At 39.0% G+C, this 17,253-nt stretch overlaps 1 protein-coding gene across 4 annotated transcripts in view; it reads right to left on the bottom strand.

Moving 5' to 3' along the window:
• The window catches only part of ARHGAP26 (Rho GTPase activating protein 26), a 202,397-nt gene that overhangs the window by 76,450 nt on the left and 108,694 nt on the right, over positions 1-17,253 (bottom strand). For 3 of the 4 annotated variants that reach the window (XM_072146119.1, XM_072146117.1, XM_072146116.1), the window contains exons 16-18: positions 14,994-15,052; positions 12,612-12,717; positions 4,252-4,411 (exon numbers count right to left, since the gene is read on the bottom strand). In XM_072146119.1, the coding sequence (XP_072002220.1) occupies positions 4,252-4,411; positions 12,612-12,717; positions 14,994-15,052 (325 nt within the window). Of the gene's footprint in view, positions 1-2,309; positions 3,033-4,251; positions 4,412-12,611; positions 12,718-14,993; positions 15,053-17,253 lie in introns of those variants that run through there. The other variant, XM_072146118.1, reaches the window with a different exon arrangement.

Here is a 17,253-nt window from a genome sequence, read left to right as displayed (position 1 = left end):
CTGCTCAAAAGACATCTGGTGAAAGGATCAATCAAATTTTTCAATGTTCTCAATACAGAAAAGATCAACAACTTGCCACAGCATTGACCTTACAAGCCAATCAAACATCTTCATAGTTTACCTTTTCCTAATGGCAAATCTTATTTCATTAATGTTTCATTAACATTCATATAAAGACTTTTCTAAAAATAAATAAATTTGTTAATTTTTATTTATTGAATTACTCTATACTTGTAAAATGGTCCACCCATTCTTTCAGTCACCTTCAATGTCACCCACTTCATCCTCAGACTGTAAGCTCTGGTGAGCAGGGCCTCCATTCCTATAGTTTCATCTGACCATGCTATTACTCTGCAAGGTCTTGTATTATTTGTATATGTACCCCATGATCTGTACAGTGCAGCGTAACGAGATGGCCCTATATAAAGATTTATTATGTTTATTAATTTAGGTCAGATACATGTTAGATGCAAATTTTCTAGCATATACTGTATACAACAACTGCAACATTGTCATCTAAATTGATTGATGAGCTATATCAAATGTAGATGGAACAAAAGGCGCAGTGGTCAACTAACTCCTACAGCAGAAAGAATTTTTTAGGGCATTGCGACAATGGTCAGGAGAAAAAAAAAAAGATTGAACAATTTCTCTGCCATGCACTTTGAGTAATTTTTCTGAGACTAGTAGTCTAGTCTGGTCAATTGGTTTTATAGTATTGTTCGATAGGATTTTATCCAATGTCAAACTATCAGAAAAGACAATTGACATGGTAAGATATATTTCTGATCAACAATGATAAAACAATAGAATATGATAATACAGGCCATTGGCCAAATCAAGCTGACTCTTGTCAATTTTGATAAGATACTGAGATTACCAAATTTGGCCACGGTAAATCTACCCCCACCCCGAAAGCCTACAGCTATTAGTCATCAATTAAAATCATCACAATGCCCTTCCGAATAGACCTATATCATTGTATCCAAGACGTGATATATAGAACATCCTATTGCATGCCTGGTCGGCTACAATATTTTAACCAAGTTTGGACACCCTGGTTGATTTGCTCTGACCAACTGTTATGACTGGCTCTGAAACCATGAAAAAAATTTTTTTATTTCATTTATTACTTTGTTATACACATTTGTAATTATTTTTTCTATATTTGTTAGTTATTTCCAAATTGATATATTTAGCAGTTTATGTTTGCTCTACATACCTGATGGACATTCTCAATGGACTCCGAATTTATTTAATTCTTATGGCCCCGCATTGCCTATTTATATTACGGATACAGTGTTTTTTGTTTTATGTAGAGCTTTTCTTTTAATAGAGATGCAAGTTGAAACAAAAAGTACAATGCACAAAAGAGATGCCTTTCATACGAACAATATGCACGAACAACAATTACTTACTGGCCACACTTCTGTGTAGTAAATAGCACAGTAGCCAAAAAGTCATTGCCAAGACAACCAGGATAATAAACGTAAATTTGAAGACTACAGTCAATGGATACATTGACAATTTCAAAAAGCTTGTTATTCTTATTGGTAAAACCATAAGAAATTTGGAAAGGAAAGTTGAAATTTCATTAAAAGAAGCACACGAGGGTTCCGCTTTCCTCAGTACTTTGTACTTTATTTGCATACGCAAGGATTATAAGATATAATTTTCCGCTGCCTCTTAGCTGATGTATGCAGAGACCACACATTGATCTGTCAGTGCCCCTAATTGAACTATGAGCCAAGCTTACATTGATCAACTCAAGATTTATTGGTCTTAAAATGCAAGTTCAAGTTCCACGTAATCAATAATGAACTTTTAAGCTGATGCCACTGTATCTTGTTATCTTTCCAACAGAAAACCTTTGAAAACATCTCTATACTTCTTGGCAAAGTGTGTGCATAGACACCCCATTTTAATAATGTTCTTGGTCTAATTACATGTTTAATGGCCCCATCTTGTATTTGTTCTGTCAAATCATTTGTCCTTGTGGTTCTACTAATCTACTCAGTGTAATCTGGTCCCTGGCATTATGCCCAGTGTAAAAGAAAATACTGTCAAAACAATTTCCAAATTTCAGAATTTATCTCAAAAGGAGACCAGAGTGTTTATTGTGATAACTATTATTTTATTATTATTTGTAATAAATACATCATTTCATTACTCTTATTAATGGCATTTTCTGTGCCACTGAATTAATGAGATGTTATGAGCAAAATAAAAATAAGTAAAACAGAAGAATTGTAGAAATGGGATGTTGATCAGTACTATCCTGTTTTTTATTTGTATAATACATGTTCGGCAATTTTTATTGTATTATTGAAAAACCTCAAATAAAACACAATTATATATATTTTTTTTAAATGGATAATAAGATGACATCCAGTTGTATTTTTCTTTGGTACAACACTGGCACAGTACTCATCATGCACAGTGTGAACTTAAATGAGAAAGCCTTCAAAAGACATAAAATGATTGAGAAGTTGTGAGAAACAACACACTAGAAGGCTAGCTTCCCATTGGCATTGGTGCTGTGCTCCCACTGCGCAGCCTTTGCAATTTGCTTTCGTGTTGTCCCCAAATCCTCCAAAAATAACGGAAGGTTTAACATTGCTTTGAAAACAGAACAACTGCTTACTCATTCTCATCAGTGAAAAAAAAAACCCTAACATTTTATCAGTCTTTTTTGCGGACCCATAAACTTCTATTGCTTTTTGTGATCCACATCCGTGAAAAAAATAGGACATGTTTTATATTTTTTCCCCAAGAACAACGGATCAGTGAAAAAAATAAGCCAATGTGAAAAAATCCATTGAAAACAATGACTTTGGTGAGGAATCTGCGGAAAACACTGAAGCATGGATGTGAAAAATAACATCAATGTCAAAAAGCCCTGGAGCCAGAGATACATGAGCATTGTCCATAAATATTACAGTTCTGATCTGCAATCTTGCGAGGAAGGAGGGGCTCCTTGCATCATATATCACTGATGCGTGGAGTCTTGTCTTCAGTAGTGTGCTGCTGACCTACAGGTTTAATTATAGTTATCAAGATTATTTAAATGTCATTTCAATTTAGTTTTCTGTTGATAATTCTAAAGATCAGCTACCTTACTCAAATATCTAATATATTGTATTTAAGACATCCAAAAAGGTCGGTGCTCCAAAAATACTGCTGACCCGACAGAATTTTGTCCTCTGGTGTAAAGTAAGCCAACTATTAGGAGGTGCAACTAGACAGTCTAATACTAGGACAGATCTATCATCCAGCACCAGACACTTATATGAATCTGGTGCAAAATAAGACTGTCTAGTCTTAGGGTACATTCACACAGCGGTATGCCCGCCGTGCGGGCATACCGGCGTGTGCTGGAGAGGAGGAGGAGGCGGCCCCTCCTCCCTCCATAGAGAATAGCGGCGCACGGCCGCACACACGCCAAAAGATAGAGCATGCTCTATCTTTTTGCGGTGTGCGGGCCGGTTCGGTGCCACACATGTGTGGCACCGTATCTGCGCCGCGCCGCTATTGCCGTCTATGGGGATGTACATGCCGCAAATTTGCGGCTGCATGTACGTCCCCGCAGACGGCCATGTGAATAAGCCCTTAGTCTGTCTGTCTAACCTTAGGACGTTTTTTATAAATGTGCCCCATTGTTTTTTTTTTTACACCCCTGTCTATAATTTCTCCTAGATAGTTATATATAAATTGAGAAATGAGTGTTCCTTTTTTTCGTAGTGAAATTTGGCATTAAGTGCATTAGCGAAAACAGTTTTGTTCATCTTTTATTGCACCACTTTATCATGGTATGCTTAACCATTTTTTCACATAAATTCTGCCTCCTGCGATTAAAAAAAATAAATAAAAAATATCTATGCAGAAAACCCACAACGTAATACAATAGTAGCAAGGTGGATGGAATGTATACAGGTCCAATCCACACGCTGTGTAAACAAAAATATGCAGTGTATACTTCTACTTCAGATTTCCAAGGGATTTCTCTCCTGATCCTGATGCGGAATTGGTGCACTTGTTGAGTTCAGCTCCCCTGCCTTAGCCACTATGGGCATTAAGAAGCCAGTCAGGTTTATCTAGCTTCAATATCAGTGGAATAGCTACATATATACCGCTGTGACTTTGCTATTCCGCACATGCAAGTAGCATTCTACCTAATCTATGGCACCAGCATGCTAGCACATAAATGCATAAATACATCAAAGCAAAAACTAACAAGAAACAATGCTTTACCTTTTCATGGTTTTCAATAATTATTTCTACCACAATGTTTTGGAATTTGATATCCATGATGGCCGCTACAGTCTCTTCTTGAGGGCGTAGTAAAGTAGGCCCAAAAACTACACCCAAGTTAGCAACAGTCATCAAGTTTTGCTTGTGGTTAGCAGCAACACTGAAAATCAGAACAAATTTATCAAGAATTAATTCACTGGCTAAAAATAATCCCTTTCCCTAAGCTTCATAGACATTTTGCACCTGGAAATAGCACAAGATGCATAAAGTAACACAAACATGTACACATTACTGATTGTTTGGAAATCTCTCATGTCTGTAAACACATTTTTTGGGCATCAATGGAAAACTGCGAGTTTATTGAGGTCAATGTGAAACATTTCTTATCCTAAATTAAATCTATAACCGACTTTATAGGGAAAAAAATATAGAACATAGAACAACAATTTAATGATTAACATGAAAGTTACAGTTTTGGCAAGTGTGCGGATTGGCTCGTGGCCACTTCAAATGACCGTGAAATTTGGCAAGCTATCACACTGCAGGAATGCAGAACGAGCCGACCAGACTACACCTTCCAAGATGCATCTTACTCATGCATTATGTCTCGCCTAGACTCAAGTAGTCAGAGAATCTATGAGGATCTGTGCCACACAAAGTATAGCCACAATGTCACTATAAAAAGTCTACAAACCAATGCACATAGGTCACATACAGCAGCCGCAGTGGGGATAGTCTGACATTAGGGTTCTCCTTGTCATATTTTAGGAGCAACATGAGGTACTGAAGACTGAATGGACACTGTGCTATTTCTGCAGACGGAGTTGTATAATATTATATTATATAGATGTCACATGTTTTAGAAGCAAGAATAAAATCTAGATTTCCCATGGTGGTAAATGGGTTTACTATACTGGATGGCACTATGATATGAGATCATAAGTGAACACACCAAATAAAAGCAAAAAATAACTTAAAACTGAAAAATCAAGCATAATAAACTAGGCATGGCGACTATTCTTATAGTCTTGTATTTGTAATCCCAGGCCTTCTGCCTTCTAAAATAAATGTTTAATATTATGTAAATGAGCCATAAGGGCATTTGGGAGGGGGTGTTATCTAAGCTTCACAGGCTGTTACACTGTGTAGGAGCACTCCCCCCTCCTTCCACTGTGTACCGGAACTTCCTCTGCAGTGGGATTAAAGGAAATCCACCATTTGTTTTTATGCATTGTGAACCAAACATAGCATGAAAACAAGAAACATATCTTGTTTAAACCCTGAGCCGAGTGGTTTTGCTAAAAAACAATTCTAAAATTCAAGACCTTGGGAAAGCTTGGTGCTACTGGCTGCCATACATAAACACATTACACAGAGCGTCCTGAACTTTGAAGACAGGACTAATCAACCTGAGCTGGATGACTTCAAGACAGCAGCTGGGGGGAAAGTGCAGCAATTGATTACTTCTGCCTGTCAGGGACAACAGTGATGAGGTATTCTCAGCTAATGCTAGACGGGACAAGGCTGGAGCAGTGCATAATTAGGGTAAGAGAAGAAGCTATGGGGCAGCCACAGGAGTGACAGAGCCTCATCATCATAATGTTCTAATAGTTTTTTACAGCAAAACCACTCAGTTCAGTGATTAAACAAACTATGTTTCTGCATCAGTGTAGCTACAGCATTCTCAAGGTAGGTTTGGTTCATAATACATAAAAACAAACAAATGGTAGATTTCATTTAAATCCGGCAGAGGGAGGAGGAAGTGCTGAGCTCTAGCATGGGTGAAAATAAGCATGTGCATATTCTGGATTTATACATTTTAATATTTCTTTTTACCACATTTGCTTAATCTAGCGTCTTTATTTACAGTATACCGGCATATTCTTGGCAGGATTCTTATCAGTGTAAGGCTGCTATTTGGTTACATGAGAAATGCTGGTTTATCGTATATATAAAGACTTGGGTCTTTTATCTTGAAGATCTGATTTCAGAGATCTGTGGAAACGTTTAGTTACGAGAAGGCTTTCAGTGGTTTACTTTAAATTGCTGTAATGATGCCTTTGAAAACGGTACTGTAGATTTACACTGAACTTTTAACCTCTATAATCCTGTTTTTATAATAAAGTGGCATTTGCCATGGTAACGCATACCACTGTGGCGTTGTGTAGGTGGGTAAACATGGTCTCCTTCTGAAGGCATTCTGAGCAATTCTCCAAGTCTAAAATTATTTGTCTAAAATTCTTATAAACTCTTCACCCTGCGCCATTTTTCATATTACATGTTCTATGACTGAACACTGCCCACATTAAGAGTTCATTTCTTGTTTACAGTCTACCATCTACCTTATATTGAAGGCGGGAGGGGGGGGGGGGGGGCGAGGCGCAAAATATTTAAAAAGGGTTTACCCCCTCCCTAAGTGTCTGGAACACTTTTTGATCTTTTCTTTTTTCCTTTCTGGGGTTGAGGATTTGTTGTTAGAAGGTGTTTTTAGTGCTATAAATATCACTTTATTGGGATCAGATTTATCTACTGAAAACAATAAAGCCAAAAAACCTTTTCCTGAGGTCTACAAAATAGAATGACCTGGTAAGAATGTTTAGAAATGGATCCGTTCTAGGTGTCAGCTTTGTGGTGTCACATTATAATGGTCTTTTTGTTTCTATAGGTAGTGGCTATTTTTATATTCTAATGGACGGTTTGCCAAATACTGAACAAAAAAGGACCTTGATTTTTTTTTTTTTTCAATTTAGCAACCATATTTAACTAAAAGATATTCATGAATTATGTAGAACAATAGGATATCTCAATCACAAAAAGCCATGGCATTGCTCTAGTATACTATTGCCAGGACCCCCACCAACCAGTATTGTGCCTAGAAAATATGTGAAGGGAGCAGTAGGCCGTGCCCCATTTATCTCCCCAGGACTGCAGAACAGAAGTATCAGCTTTCTCACATTGGGCATTATATACTTTTAGGATTTCACCACTGGGAAATATTGATAGATTGGGACTTGTAGGACACAGCGATACCCAACATGTTTATGATTTTTATTGTTTATTTTTAGATCAATTCTAGGGAGAGGCGGATGATTTGAATGTTTTATGTTTTTTTCATTACTATTTTTTTTTAGACACCCTTGGGTACAGTGATACGGTATATGGCATTTTTGCACACAATTTGTTTCAACGTGCAAACGAATCTTGAGTTGACAAGTCCTGGGGTCTTATAAAAGACCGCTAGCCGACATGGTGGCAGGTTGGCGCTCTCTATGGCGTCACCGTGATAAGTTGACAGCAACCGTGCGCCTCTGGCATGTAAAGTTATGAGCTCCCTCCATACTACATACTTTGCTGCATGCTTATGTACTATAACATTAGCTCACAGCTAGGTGTTAAAAGCTTCAGAGTCATAATTTAGGACAACTCTTTAAATACCATTACTTTACGTATTTACTATAGATTCACTTATGTCCAGGGCATATGCATGTTATTTAAGGAAATCTACCACCAAAATCAAGCATGATAAACCAGGGACACTTACTCATAGATTCAGGCACCGTGACTGTGGTGATCTTTTATTTGTTATCCACAGCCTCCTTCCTTCTAAAATCAACTTTTTAAAATTACTAGGGTGGTTGCCAGATCCCCTCCATGCTGCACATTCACAGGCTGTTATACTGTCTCACCCTCCCCTCCTGCTCCATCAGAACTACCTCCCTGCAACTGTATGATGTAATGTCACTGCAGAACAGCAGACAGTGGGAGGTGCTCCTTGCACACTGTAACAGCCTGTGAATCAGCAGCGGGAGGGGTTCTTAGAAACGCCCCAACAGCCTTCCAAGCTCATTAACATAATTTTAAAAGTTTATTTTAGAAGGAAGGAGGCCATGGATAGCAAATATAAGAATATTACCGCAGTCACAGATCCTGAATCTATGAGCAAGTTTTCCCTGGGTTATCATGCTTGATTTTGATTATTGCAAAAAGTGTGCCGTGTACAAATCCTTAGTTTTGTAGAGGTTACTCAAGTCAATAAACTAAGCGAGAAGAGTCATTTTTAAACCCTTTTTTCCCCTTAAGTAATCTGCAATTTCACATACCTATACAATTCTACTAATCTGAAACTACATCAAACCACAGGTTTCTATGAGGCACCTTCTAGTGTTTACAGTAATATGAGGGGTGTATGTGTCACAGTCATTACGCACACACTAAAAAAAGGTGCAAATTTCTGATTTATCTACTATCTAGTCAGAGCCAAGTGGGAACGTTTAGCACTAACAAACAAAAGTATGCTAAAAAGCAAAAACACATTTTTATAAATGAGTGAAAACTGGACCCCCACAGATGACAAAAGGTTTAGCGGCCAGATGTGCTTTACTTTATGCTCAATCTTTATTTTTACAGCTTGAAGAGACAAAGCAATAACTTGCTGAGGGCCGAGACATACAGTCCAATGAAATTTCTTTTACTTATTGGCTCAAAAACAAAAGAATCTAAAGGAGGTTTTATATCTGAAGTCCAAAACTAACAACTAAACATGAGCCTGTGTTTCACAGGTTGGCACAGGCATTATTGTGCTGATAGACGTAATTGGTAAGAATCATAGAATAGAATTGTCATTACTGTACAGGCAGTTCCCAGGATACATACAAGATAGGTTCTGTAGGTTTGTTCTTAAGTTGAATTTGTATGTAAGTCAGAACTGTATATTTTATCAATGTAATCCCAGACAGAATATTTTTTGTTTCTGTAACAATTAGATTTAAAAAAATGTTGGATTGTCATAAGAACCAGGATTAACAATAAGCTTAATTGCAGACACCCATGATACCTGGTATAGCTACTTATTGAAGCCTATTGCTAAAGTACAGTAAATTACCAACATCCACAGGTCCGTTTGTAACTAGGGGTCGTCTGTAAGTCGGGTGTTCTTAAGTAGGGGAACGCCTGTACATTGTCCACAAAGTGGATCAGGTGCTAAAACTTACCTATGACTTTTGTATCCTTATAAAGATTATGCTACAGGATGGATGTGGATTTCCAGAATTGTACTGGAAATGGACCACAAACTGTGTCTGATTTGCTATTACAAAGAGAATACCTGATCACAGAGATTGTCAGAGGAAGCACATTTTAAAGGCAGATGACGAGAACATGCAGGACCATGTGATGTACTGCAATAAAGCCAACTATTCTACGGGTACAGTAATGGAATTATTCTATGGAATATTACATGCCTGATGCTCTAAGTATTATCCGTTTACCTCATTTGGTTTAGCTATACTGTTAGGTATAATGAGGCATTACAGGCAGTCCCCAGGTTATGTACAGAATAGGTTTGTATTTTAGTTGAATTGGTAGGTAAGTTGTAACAGATTTGAGAATTGTAGCTCCAGCTCCAGTTGATCCATTAACAACTGGATTTGTCAAGGACAATTAGAGTTATTCAATTTTAGGTACTGGAAACTTCAGAACGGTTTAAAAACAGTATCTTTTAAGGTATTGACTATAGTCAGCAGACAGGAACCAACGACATCAGATAAACCTTATCACGTGTCCATATACGGTAATTCCACATCTCTAGGTGGCGGAGTAGGCCAGCGCTCATGCCCCACACCTTCATACAATCTATAGTCCAATACCTACCAGGCACAGGTTATAACACTCTTCTAGCACCAGTCATTTCTGGTGTACAATTAGGAGCTTCCTGATATATTTGAGGCAGAAGAGGGGCAGGGTATTCATGAAGTGCCTCAGTATAATCATTTTCCCCATGGTCTATACAATAAAGTGGTTAACCCACTGCCAATGGAGCAATATTACTGACATTAACTAAATGACCATCTAGATATGTGTATGTCCATTGTGCCATTTAGTTTTAAGGCTAATTAGATTTCTCTCCCATGCAGCTTTATTGTGTTTTAAAGGAAAATCTAGATGTGGACCTCTAAGGCCGAATCCTCTCTTCTGTCAGCTTCTTATGGCGCTTTTTTTTTTTTTTTTTTTTTTACAAAGAAAGGTCTTTGAAAATTATGCAAGTTAGCCTGAGGGGCTCCATGCTCCATAGCAGTTAAATGAGTCCGCCACCTCTCATGCTTATTTGCATAATATTTGTAGGGCATTTACCACCAGGATGAAGGATTGTAAACCAAGCACACTTACAGGTTGTTGTGAGCCCATTCTGGCAGGAACTGCCTTTCCTTTTGCTTCTTATGCCCTGTATATTTACAAAATTGGTATTTAAAAGTTTTGCAAATGAGCCCGAGGGGCTCCGAGCTCCATAAATGTTGATTGAGCCCAGAGCCCCTCAGACTCCTTTGCATAATTTTTAAAACCTTTTTTTGTTTATTTACAAAATAAAAGTGTGTGTGTGTGTGTGTGTGTGGGGGGGGGGGGGGGTATGATAAGAAGCAAAAAGAAGAGTGGATAACGCCAGATGGGGCACACACCTGCATGTAGGTGTGCTTGGTTTACAATCCTTATCCTAGCGGTTGATGTCCTTTAAAGCCTTTTTTTTATTTAAAAACAAGGGAATAAGAAGCAAAAAGATTAGCAGATGTGCTGCCAGAGGGGGCACCTACTGAAAAGTAAATGTGCTTGGTTTACAAATCCTTGATCCTCCTGGTGGATTAGCTATAACAGCCCCTCTCACTTGCAGCAAAAACATTCTGAATGGATTGTTACAGTTAATACGATCTGCAAACACCCAGGTTCTATAACATCAGGTCCTCTGAGTTACTAAAGGGTCAACGTTTACATTAAATAATGTTAAAGGGGTTTTACCACGAAACAGTGAGGCCCTATCCTGTGGGGAGCGATTAGGGCAGTGATGGCGAACCTTTTAGAGACTGAGTGCCCAAACTGCAACCAACTGTCACAACTTTTATTCATATCAGGTAGCGCTGTCACTTTAAAATAGTTCTGTGCACAGCAATCCTGGGTTGTCTGGGACTTCAGGAAGATACCTGGAGTCCTCTCTGGTAATGGCCTGGGTGCCCACAGAGAGGGCTCCGAGTGCCACCTCTGGCACCCGTGCCATAGGTTCGCCACCACTGGATTAGGGGGTCTTATCACAGAGACCCCCACCGACCAGCAAACAGAGCCCTATCCTGTGGATTGGGCCTTACTTGTTTTGTGGGAAAACCCCTTTATGGATTACTATTACATAAACACATGTGCACAAAACATTGCATTCATTGATATAGAATATTTAAAACATTTTTGTTATATATAATAATAATCATCTTTATTTATACAGCGCCATCACATTCAATAGCGCTTTACACATCATGGTGGACAGAAATAGAAGAATTTACAGTAAAAATATAGCCATTCTTTATAAGGAAATGGAATAAAAATTATGTAATAAATAAAAAATGCTGCTGCTTGAACCAGCCTTAAATACAAAGTCCAAGGTCGTGGGACTGCAGAGAAGCCTGTTGCCTGGTATTTGGCGTTTACCGGATAACCACTACAGCTTCCTCCTCACACAAGCCACATGTGGGTCACAGCATTGCACGCACACTCGCACAGAGTTGTACCACAAATGGGACTGAGTTAGGCTGTGGTAGTCATACAAGAAGAAAACAAATCTAGAACAGCACATTGTAGAAATATTGCTTTATATAGTTATACGTCCTATCTGAGCAAAGCTTTAGGGGCATGATACAAAAGTATATAAAAATATTTCAAGTATTTAACTGATCAGTTTGGTTATAATAGCATATCACATACAGCAGTGATGGCGGACCTTTTGGAGACAAAGTGCCCAAACTACAATCAAAATCCACTTCAGTATTTCCTGTGAAGTGCCAACATGGCATTTTAAGCAGTAACTTATTGCTCCATGTTCTTCCACATCTGTCAATCGCATCGGCACCTTGAGGCAACCAATACAGTTGAAAGAAGGAGGGCAAATTCAGACTCTCATTGTAGCTTCTCTCCAAGGTCTCTCTGTAGAGAAAGAACGGAAGGTCCAGCAAGATGACCTCCAAAGATAATGCAGTTCTGTCAACACCTTCTCACTTTTTCCGCAGTTCCAAAGAAGTGTCGCTTAAGATGCCTGGGACTGCAAGAAGATTTGATCCTATTTGGTGAACTCTGTCCTGGGGCGATAGTCTGAGTGCCCATAGAAATGGCTCTGAGTGCCACCTCTGGCACCCGTGCCATAGGTTCGCCACCACTGACATACAGTATATAATTTAACATTACTGTCTATTCCTTTAAGTATTTGGTGGAGCCCCTTCGCTTGTTACCTTACATATACTTTTATTAGGACTTCTGTAGCATCAGCATTAGTCCAGCTACAAAGACGAAGGGAGATATTAAGTACCAGTGTTATCTACACACCAACTTACTTTGACAAGTGCTTCATTAACATGTTTAACATTTGCCGATTCTTTTGTGGCAAGCGGTGGATCAAACAGTGAATTTCCTTTATTCGAGACTCGTGGTTTTCCAACTCTGTATTAAAAATTTAAAGAAATTATAAAAAGATTAACTACTGAGATGAACATATTGGCAAGTAGTGGTTAGGCCAGTTTTATGCAAGAGATAAAAACCATCTTTGTGCCAGGTGCATTTCCAGGATAGATAACAGCCTTGCCAACTGATCATTGTGTGCAATTGGAGCAGTACCTAGTGATACAGTGTCAATTCCAAATAAATCCAAGGTCGGTATACGGTGTTCTAGTTACTTAGGGGTCGAGATGAGTGGACCTGCCATTACCGTTTGGGTTCGGCTGTCGTGCCGGGAAGTATTTCCAGACTGGCCACCAAATGGCCATGGCTAGCTGCTAGGGGGAGTTCATTTACTGGACTGGCTGTTCAATCCAACAATACATCTAGGTTAGGCGTCATTATTATAGTTCAAAAGGCTGTGGTCAGTCAAGGAAATGCTGCCGGCACAGGCAAAGTGGTAAAGCAATCCCACTCTAATGCTACATTAGCCCCCCCCCCCCCCCTCCAGCCGTGCACAAGGGGAAAGATGGAACATGTTCTATCTTTTCTCCGTGTACACAGTGGTATGGTGCCACACATGTGTGGCACCCTATCGCTCCATGCCCCTATTGCCTAAACATTTGTGTGAATGCAGTCCAAGGCTGATTTCTCATGAAGCAGATGTGTTGTAAATTGTAAACTTAATAGAACAAAAAAATACTGTTGCACCTTATGCAACAATTCTGTATAGGGCGTAGAACACAACCACTGGTTTTACATGAATATCTAACAAAACTTATCCACAACACACAAACAACCATTATTTTTTATTTTATTATTTTATTAGAAGCATGCATGCATACATACAGTATGGAAAATGTATCTTGTTAGGAACAAGTACTTGCTGCGATTTTAACACTACCCGTATTCTATTTTTGTAAAAGATGATAAGACTTCGAGTTTGATGAAACGACCGTTTATACTCGAGTATAAGTAGACCTGAGTAGAATACCTTATTTTACAGCATAAAACTGGGAAAATTGACTAAAGTATAAGCCTAGGGTAGGAAATGCAGCTGCTAATCTCTAATAAATTGTCCAGTAGTCTTCCCTCATGAATATAATGCCCAACAGAGTGCCCCCATAAATATAATGCCCAGCAGAGTGCCCCCATAAATATAATGCCCAGCAGAGTGCCCCCATAAATATAATGCCCAGCAGAGTGCCCCCATAAATATAATGCCCAGCAGAGTGCCCCCATAAATATAATGCCCAGCAGAGTGCCCCCATAAATATAATGCCCAACAGAATACCTCTTTAAAAAAAATAAAGTTTACTGGCTGAGCCAGGAGATGCAGGTGTATGTGATCTGCCAGCACACACATTACGTCAACAAGCGGCGAAACTGCCACGTCATAGTTTATTTGCCAGCAGATTGCATAGAAGTGCATCTGTCAGCCAGGCAGGGAACCCGAAGATGTGCCGCGGGGAGAAGAGGACACCGGGGTTAAGTGCTGAAGGGTAAGTACTAACTTTATTTTTTTTAATATACTCCAGTATATAATAGCAATAAATTATGCTGAAAAACTTGGCTTATACTTGAGTATGTACGGCACATCATAATCTGGGATTTACAGAGAGAGGAAGAGTGTTACTGTATGCACCACTTAAAGCCATCATAAAATTGATTCCCACTAGCCATTGCTTAAAGGGGTTGTCCGAGAGTCATGAAAAACACAAAAAGCGTCCCGGGAGGGGGCTGCTTAAAAAAATAAAGATGCCCTTACCTTCCGACGTCCTCAGGGTGTCCCGAGCTGCTGTCGCTGCGGTGCGCGCGCCATGTAAACAAACATGGCCGCCGGAGCAGTGCTGGATTTGCCTTACAGCCGGACCAGACAACCATCCAGCAGGCATACACAGTGCTGTGAATAGGGACGGGTAGGCGTGGCTGGACACTGAGTCTAGCGCTGCTCCGGCGGCCATGTTTGTTTATATGGCGCACGAACAAGAGTCACAGCAGCGTGGGACACCCACAGGGCGCCAGAAGGTAAGTACATCTTTATTATTTTAAGCAGCCCCCTCCTGGCCACCTTTTTTTTTTTTTAATTAGTCTCGGACAACCCCTTTAAATATGAAGTCTGCAAATGGGGTCATGTATCACAAAATAAATTTGAACTTGCCACATATCAAACGTGTTTAAAAGTTTTCCTTTGCCTGCTTGTGTTACCAACAGCGGTGAGGCATAGGGTCACATCTAAGAAGCAGATTCTAAATGTACGTTGTCATTTTTAGAAAACTTACTAGCAGCCTTGATGAAGCTTCTCTGAAACTGGTATGTCATGAGGGGGCCTGGAAGCATCCTGCAATACAAACAAAGCATACCTGCTTTATCCTAACCATTACAGTGTATATATATGTTTGCGAGTCCCAATTGCTCCTCTGTTTTAGATGTGTAGTGATGGAAATATCATCCTCAACCTCTAATGTGTAACTAAACTTTTGACAAAAACTTTATTAACCAATAATGCAGATGATAATAGTAAACTTTGTAATAAACCTTATTAAAGAAAAATGTCCCCGTGTCCTTCCTTATTTAATATCAGCTTTCTATCCTGTATCCACTGACACCACAGAGATAAAAGGAACCTTATAAAAAGAGAGTAATGACTTAACTCTTTACAGACAGTCCTTGGGTGGTCTAAGTACCCTTATAACAAACTACAACAGGCAAGTATAAGACCTTAATAGAGTCACTCGAATATGTGTGACCCTATTAAGGTTTTATACTTATTCTGTGAAAGTTGAGTATAAATGACCATCCCTTTTAATCATTAACCTCAAGTAGACAGACCTTGGAGGCTTTCAGATAAACTGCTCACCGCAGGATAAAGAAGCAGAAAATAAAACACAGAATCTGATTTAATGAACTAGCTTACAAAGTTTACTATCATTATCCATCCTATTAATTTCTGGCATAAAAAAAGTTTTAATTAGTTAATTATGCTGGCTGGCATCTTCATGGTGAGGAGATAGTTTTTACTTTGATCAATCTTCTGCAAGCATGCTGTGGCCTCTTCCCTCTCACAGCATGCCTCACTCAACCAGATACACTAAATCAGGAGCACCTCACCCCCCCTTTTGTAGAATATTTTATATTCAACTAATTTCCTAGGAGACTGAATGTGCAACACTCTTTCAGTGGTGTTTAGGGTGATTATGCATCAGCGAAAAAAAGTTAAGTGTACAAGTCTCTAATAAAGATGACAAATGTATGCCCCAGCAAACAATCAGGATTGACAACATCCTATAGTATATAGAGCCCTGTTACAAGTATATGCCCTTCCTTGTTTATAGAAATTGACATCCTGTGTACCACAAATCTGCAATGTCCTTTAAAGTCAGTAGTTTAGTGCAAAGTAAGGAGGAAGTGGGAAATGGTTACAACATTGAACATATTCTGCAAAATATTCTCTCATTGTTGTTCATCACCTTTTAAAAAAAAAAAAACATTGCTTCAATTATATTCATTTTGTTTAATTTATTCATCCTTTTTGTACCCACTTACTTTACAAGAAGTATTTTTTTTTATTGCACCATTGACTATTAGACAATAGATTGAAAAAAGAAACATGACAAGAACTCCTAGGACAACTTCTGTGCCTGCTCTCATCAAAGCAAAATACAGATTGGGGACAGATCTCGTCATATCCAGCATACAAACTATCATGATCAAAACTGATAATAATTTGTAATTCTTCTTATTGTTCTGTTGGCCTAATCATAATCTAATATACAAAATCATATGCACCCACACATTATACAGAATTATATTCTATAATTGAACCCCATGTATGTATTTTCCTGGTCCTTCAATATGTGGCTCATGGGTTGCAATTTCTGCTAAAAGGAAGAAATGATAACTAAGGCGTTCGCTGAAACATGTTTAACGCTTTTGCTATGTGTGTCAAGACTTTTCAAGTTTTCCCAAATAAAGTATTCACTGAGAAGAACTTCAGCCGGGTGCTGGATCCTTTCTTTTCTTTGCTATATAGATGATGATGACATAATTGTTCAGGTGAGAACCAAATACAGAAACATGTGTCAAGTAGCTAAGAAATAATAAATCCTTTATTTATAAATACAAACATAGGAAAATCAAATGGACAGACGATGTAAAACCAATTAAAAACACGAAAAGCAGATCAACTGCTTTCGTGATGAAAACATAGCAGGTGCAGTCATGCAATAGTGACTGACAACCTGCAAAAGGACCAACTAGGACAGTGGTGGCGAACCTATGGCACTGGTGCCAGAAGTGGCACTCGGAGCACTCCTTGTGGACACCCAGGCCATCCCCCCAGCACACAGTTTCCAGACAGGGCTTAAAATCTCCTCTGCAGTCCATGGCCACCAAGGATGTGCTGTGATAAGGGCTATTTTAAAGCTACACATCCTTAGCTGCCTGGGACTACAGGAGGAGCAAGGAGGTGCAGACAAGGCTGCGTTTTTATTGGAGCTTCTGCTCTGGGACCCCACAATTCTTCCTGTTCAGAGGACCCTG

This window comes from Engystomops pustulosus, chromosome 4 (genome assembly GCF_040894005.1).
Source record: "Engystomops pustulosus chromosome 4, aEngPut4.maternal, whole genome shotgun sequence".
NCBI classification, from domain to species: domain Eukaryota; kingdom Metazoa; phylum Chordata; class Amphibia; order Anura; family Leptodactylidae; genus Engystomops; species Engystomops pustulosus.
Note: the sequence above shows the minus strand (reverse complement) of the source record. Positions and strands in the feature narration are given on the sequence as shown.